Source organism: Sceloporus occidentalis, unplaced genomic scaffold, assembly GCF_023333645.1.
Source record: "Sceloporus occidentalis isolate IW3139 unplaced genomic scaffold, rSceOcc1.0.p SCAF_11, whole genome shotgun sequence".
NCBI classification, from domain to species: Eukaryota; Metazoa; Chordata; class Lepidosauria; order Squamata; family Phrynosomatidae; genus Sceloporus; species Sceloporus occidentalis.
Window position 1 is genome coordinate 9855686 of NW_028316991.1, and position 6932 is coordinate 9862617.

A 6932-nucleotide genomic window follows, 5' to 3' on the forward strand; every position below is an offset into this window, starting at 1 on the left:
CCTTGTAACCAGGTTCAGTCTGTGGGTGCAGGTCAGAGCCAGGCTAGTGTGAATTAAAAAGCTTCAGGACTGCTAATCTTATACACTCAATGTAATACATCTAATTTTATCATATATCAGAGCAGCGCCGACCTTCCCCTACTGTCTGATCGCTCCATTCGGTGATTGTGCCGAATTAACCCCCTTCAATGCTGCGATTAAAGTATACATTATGCAGGGCCAGCTCGGCACTTTTTGCTGTAGAAGCCTACCAGTGTTGGCCCTTGAATGAATGAAACCCTTTGGTTTTCAAGTGAGACAAGTGCTTCAACATCCATAAAGACACCGCGATGTCACTATTATACCTTCCGACTTTTACTCCTGTCGAATAGGGTTGCTGGGGGAGCAGAGCTTGGGAGGTAGCGCGACTGACAGCACTACTGTGTGTGCGCACAATTCTGCGCATGCGCATAATTCATTCTTTAGTGACCGTATTCTCTAGTGTCCCGGAAAACAGGACAGAGTAAGAGCTTGCAGGGACAGTGGGATAGAGAGGCAAAATTAGGACTGTCCAAGACTGTCAAAGTGGCACAGTTGAGAGGCATACACTATGGCTACGGTTATTCCCAAGAACTCCCAAACCAAATTTGGAAATATCTCAACCATAATTATAATGCCTGGAAATTATAATGCCTGGGAATGCCTGGATTCGCCCCACTCCCCACCCATTTTCCCCTTAAATGGGGTGTGTTACACAACGTCAGCAGGACCACCGATGCCAGCGGGTAATCTTGGCCATATCCCGCAAGAGGGGCTCCAGGTAGCCAGAGCCTAAAAGTTACCATGTATTATGTTTATAATAAACCCAGGCGGAAATGCCAGGAGCCTAATTTTCAAAATCAAGTGCTTTTAAGAAAAAACACACAACCTTATCACAAACAACCCCAAATCTTAAGACCCACCTCCTGCTGTCTTACTCTAAATAAACACCTAAAGGAGTTTAGGAATGATCTTGAGGCCACGCTGTACTTGGGAACAATTCAGTTTACGTGGGCTAATGAACTTCAATCCTATTATCAATGAAGACAGAGACTAAGATGACCAGATGTCTACTTTAACTGGAAAGAAGTCTATAAAATGCACTATACTATGGGGCTGCATCAAAACAGGCACCAGATGACTGAGCCATATAGCCTGCCTAGACGATATCCATATGATTAACCAGGAATTTGAAAGCGAGAATAATGGGTCATATACAAAGGAAGAATGATGTCACATCATTTATGTCATATGCAGCTCTCTGGAAGGGGCCGGTGTTTGAAGGGGTTTGCTAAATATTTCTGATAAAATCAGGCACTACTTCCTTGGAAACACTTCCAATAGTTTTTTTCATAGTTGTTTGACAGCCCTGAATGCTGAACCAACTGTTTCTTTCTCTTACTATATATAATATATACTTTTTCTTTCTCTTACTATATATATATTATATACTGTTTGTTTCTCTTACTATATATAATATATACTTTTTCTTTCTCTTACTATATATATATTATATACTGTTTGTTTCTCTTACTATATATAATATATACTTTTTCTTTCTCTTACTATATATATATAATATATATACTGTTTGTTTCTCTTACTATATATAATATATATATATATACTGTTTCCTTCTCTTACTATATATATAATATATACTGTTTCTTTCTCTTACTATATTACCATTGCTCGCTTATAATTCGCCAGATTTCAGTTGTCCTACTGTCTTCTGTCTTGTAAGATTATTATTTTTTTTTAAAAAATTCTCCTTATTCAGACGAAGGCTTTATTATAAATTAAGTACTATGTTTTAACAACGGTACGTTCCAGGCGCGGTATGATGACGTCAGTTGATCGCTTAGCCAATCGTTATACAGAGGGAGCGTCAGCGAGTCAAAGGTGAATAATAGACCAATAAGACGCTGACAAGCTTAGACGTAACCAGTAGAGAGTTCAGAGGATTTTTATGGTCGAGCCCGCTGATTGGCTCCTTCTCGCCAAAATGTTGAGGTCACATTCGGTTCGGTCTGTCAGTGTGGGGATGTGTGGAAGGTGACGCGCGCTGCAAGCATGGACGGGGAGGAAGATACTACCGGCGAGGCGGCGCTGCTGAAACAGCACCGGAATGAGAAGAAGGAGCTGCAGGGTGAGCGGGGATTGGCGGCCGAGGCTGTGATTGTCTGCTTCATCTGCAGAAATAGCGAATGGGTGGAAGGAAGATAAATGCTTATCCCTGTGTGAGCCATATAATATATGATACAGCCCTGTGTGAGCCATATAATATGGGATACAGCCCTGTGTGAGCCATATAATATATGATACAGCCCTGTGTGAGCCATATAATATGGGATACAGCCCTGTGTGAGCCATATAATATGGGATACAGCCCTGTGTGAGCCATATAATATGGGATACAGCCCTGTGTGAGCCATATAATATGGGATACAGCCCTGTGTGAGCCATATAATATGGGATACAGCCCTGTGTGAGCCATATAATATGGGATACAGCCCTGTGTGAGCCATATAATATGGGATACAGCCCTGTGTGAGCCATATAATATGGGATACAGCCCTGTGTGAGCCATATAATATGGGATACAGCCCTGTGTGAGCCATATAATATGGGATACAGCCCTGTGTGACTGAGATAGTATTTCCCCCCCCCCCAACATTTAAATGGTAGGGTTTGTTCGTAATTGTATATGTGGGCTCCCCTCTATTGAGTGCACAGAGGAGTCGATTTCCTAGGGATCCTTTTATCTAACTGTGAAATATAGAGGGCTGGGTATGATGCGTTCGCTGAGTATGATGAATGAATAAATTGGTGAGATTAACTAACATTAACTTAAAAAGTTCTCACACACTCCAGTATGGAGTTTTTTTGGTTTTTTTTTGCTCCTCTTAAGCCAGGAAGTAAATTTTCTATAGCGGAACACATTTTTTTTTTTTGTAGAGTTTAAAGATTTGTGACATTTTATTAACTTTTTATATATATTTATACATGCAGCTAAAATCCAGAGCATGAAAAACTCTGTGCCTAAAAATGACAAGAAGCGGAGGAAACAGTTGACTGAAGATATTGCTAAATTGGAGTCTGAAATGGATGAGAAACACAAAAGGGAACTGGAGGAATTGGCAAACAGCCAACGTGTGCAAACACAGGTAATTTTTTTAGTTTTTCTTGTCATATATTTATTTTTCCTCCTTTCATTTTTTTTTTCGGTCTGCAAACTGAATAAAATACAAGATTGGCATGTCTAAGGCCCTTCATTTGCATAAGCCTGATTTAGACACATTTTCTGAGCACAGCACAGGGTTTGGAATCACGAGCAAGCATTCCAGCTACAGTCTTCAAGTCTGCAGCGGGAGTGATTACACTAGCTAGATGGATATGTGACCCCTTATTTCCTTCCCTGAAGAAAGCCTGGATCTTTTTGGTTCCCCATCCGATGTCTTTAGAAGGAGATGGCGGCCAAAGGGCCAGCCTACCACCCCAACAAAAAGCTAGATCTTCAGCGACCTGAATATCCAGTGTTCACAACCACATACATTAGGGAATGCACAGATGGACAGTAATATGATATTGGAATAAAGTGTTTTCAATCAAAAATACAAACATCTTGGTCACACATGCACAAACAAATCGTGGCTAATGATTCTAGGTTTATTAACATTTTCTTCCATGCACCGGCCACAAGGTGAGCCAAGTGAAATAAAGTGTAGATGAAAGGGCCCAGAAGCACATATCGGTAACATTCCCACATGCAATGACTGATGTACCCCTCACCAAACCAAAACAGTGGAGCTGTCCCAGGTTGTACCTCCCTGGGCCCTCTGAAGCCAAGAAGCGTTGGGAACACAAAACACGTTACATGGGCGTATGCAAAGGAAGAATTGATGTAATTTAGCATTACTGATTTGTTGAGCAATTTCCTAGGCTCTAGATTTTCCAGGAATTTCATAAACTGGGCTCTCCGTAGGCCTTTAGAATTGGGGAAAATCACCTTCATTTCAGGGTTTGAGGATCTGAGGTTAATACTAGCTGATTAAAGTCACGACAACTGACTAAAGTTAATTCATAATTTTAGCACATTAGTTGTTTTTTTTTGTCCTTATATAGTAGTATTAGGATGCATACTGTACTATATTAGCCGCTTTTTATAATGACCGATATGTTTCTTTTTTTCAGACAGAAAGTGTTCTTAATGGTATCCTAAGTTTAGACCTGGAAAACACAGAGCCTGTCCAAAAACCACGTGTCACCAAAGCTCAAAAGAGGCGGGTAGGACTTCTCCTTTTGCAATATCAAAATATTGAGTATTTATGAATATCCATGAATGAAGTCCACAATAACTATACATAGAACGCAGTTGTTGTGAATTACGCTTTAATTGTAAGAGTTTGTTTACATGCTCATAATTCTTAGAGTTTCATACACAGCTCTAGAAGCTATAAGATCGGAGCTTTCATTGCTATTTTACCAAGTGTCACATTGGTTTGCCTAGGCTAATTATATGCGTTTCCGATCCTTTTAGGAGAAAAAGGCTGCCTTGGAAAAAGAGAGAGATGAGCGCATAGCTGAGGCTGAAATAGAAAATCTATCTGGCGCCAGACACCTGGAAAGTGAAAAACTCACGAGCCTCTTGGCAGACCGCCAGCTGCAGATTAAACAGATCCCATCAGACGGTCACTGTATGTACAGAGCTATCGAGCACCAGCTGAAAGAGCGAGATAATGTCCTTACGCTTTCAAACCTTAGAAGCCAAACGGCAGACTACATGCGAAATCACGCAGATGAATTTCTCCCGTTCTTAACAAATTTTGCCACAGGGGAAATGTACACCCAGGGTAACTAACATTACACTTTTTGTGTATATTGTTAACATATTTCATTAACCCTTATAATTGTCCTTTATTGATTCTGGGCATAGTGAGCTAACCAAATGAATTGGAATCATAATGTGGGTGGAAGATTGTATGGAACAGAGAGAAGTGGCTATGCCCACAAATAGAATTTGTCAGAGCTGTGTCTGCACACCAGGTTTTAATGATACAAGTCATGTTAAAGCAAAAAAAGGGCATCTAATCTTTATGATCCGAATTATTGCCCAGGATAGAAATAAAAAGTACCAAATGATAGCTGTGTGTGAATTCCCCATGCATGTGTGTATGCCCATAATTGTTTTTGCTATGTCACAGAATGCCGTGAGTGCATTTAACATATGTCCCCCCCCCCCCATTGTTTTATACAGAGGAGTTCGAGAAATACTGTACTGAGATAGAAAGCACTCCAGCATGGGGGGGTCAATTAGAGGTAAGTATTTTATCTATTTGGTCTTTTATCTATTTTTATTTTTTTTTCCCCCTCACCAAATGGACATATCGGGCGGCCACTTAATAGGCTGCGTTACAGTGCATCCCCACCCGGGAGCGTACATGTACATATCGATCTGATCCTGCCACAAGGGCAGTCTAGAACTGAAATGAGAGATACATATATATCATATAATTTAAAACGTGTATACATTTCTGTAGAACATAAATATTTAAATGGCACTGGCTTTTTTTTTTTTTTTTTTTTAACATGTTCGCTTGTTAGAGAGAGAGGTATGATTTTTGCAGTTTGTCTTTAAATCATTTATTAACAGAAGCATCTCGCAGGTTGACATTAGTTTCTTACAATGTATTCTTCCCTCCCAACAGCTCAGAGCCCTGTCTCACATACTGCAAACTCCTATTGAGGTTATCCAAGCAGAGTCCTCCCCCATTTACATTGGTGAGGAATATTCAAGCAAGCCTATAACCTTAGTGTAAGTAATTATTCTTCTGGCATAAAAAAACAAACAATAAATGGACCAAGTTTTTTTTGGTTTCTTTTTCTCTCTATTGACTACAAAGCAATACCAAAAGCGGTTATCCCAATAATATTATATATGTAAACTTCTAATTTGCGGAGACCTCCGACTTATACCTATGACCTTTTGTAAAAAAAAAAAAAAATGGTTTGTTTAAATCACACCTCATTATAATGTTTTGTTTTATTATTCAAGCATTTTGTTGCATTTACCTGCTCAATTGTTTGGCTCCTACCTTAACTCATTTCTGAAATGCAATATTTGCTAATAAATCTGAATTGTTATGGTTACAAAATACAAAAAAGCTGTAATAGTTCTATCATAACTCTTGTAATTTCAAATGTGGTTCTTTGTCATTCTCCATGTATGAAAAGAAACCTTTGTACTTTGTCTATACATCATATTGTCTTATTAATTTATTTTTAAAGGAAAAAAATGATCTCTATACTTCTATATTTTTGTTTCTTTTAGATATATGCGCCACGCTTACGGATTGGGAGAGCATTATAACTCAGTTGAACAACTAAAGGTGGTATCTCTGGAAAGCAGCTAGGGGACCCTGTTACAAGTGGCCATTACTATTGTTGTTGTCAAATACTTTACAAAACTGTTAGCCACATTAGAAGAGATACACAAAAAGAATGTTGCCATATGTTTGAGAGGGTTTGGAATAGTTCTCACTTGTGGGCAGTAAATTGTATGACTTTAGTGCTACAAACAAAGTAAAAAAAAAATAAATCCATACAATGTTCTGTCAAAAATACACATACAGTTTGCTGTTTAAAGATAAATTGTAAGTCCTCTAAGCTGCTTGCATGTTTTCTTTTGTGTCTTTGCTTCTCTTACACTTTAATGTCTTGGTTTTTTTTATTTTGTTTTATTTAAACTTCTTGCATTTTGATGTTTAATGAGTGTCTCCTTTAAATTTATTATTTTGTCAGGAGCTCCACTATGCATGTGCTCCTTTTTTGTCCCAGGCTCCATAGCGTGCAGGAGATACGTTGATCCAAATAAATATTCTGCTTAACAGCACACGTTATACTCGTAGCTACAG

At 38.9% G+C, this 6932-nt stretch overlaps 1 protein-coding gene across 1 annotated transcript; it reads left to right on the top strand.

The window, feature by feature from the left end:
• The first annotated feature begins 2091 nt into the window (after positions 1-2091).
• Positions 2092-6431, top strand: LOC149305538 (deubiquitinase OTUD6B-like). Its single transcript, XM_089477452.1, has 7 exons — positions 2092-2167; positions 3031-3185; positions 4213-4305; positions 4559-4871; positions 5276-5337; positions 5727-5833; positions 6350-6431. The coding sequence occupies exons 1-7, from the start codon at positions 2092-2094 to the stop codon at positions 6429-6431; spliced, it is 888 nt and encodes a 295-aa protein (XP_089333578.1).
• Positions 6432-6932: the final 501 nt, after the last annotated feature.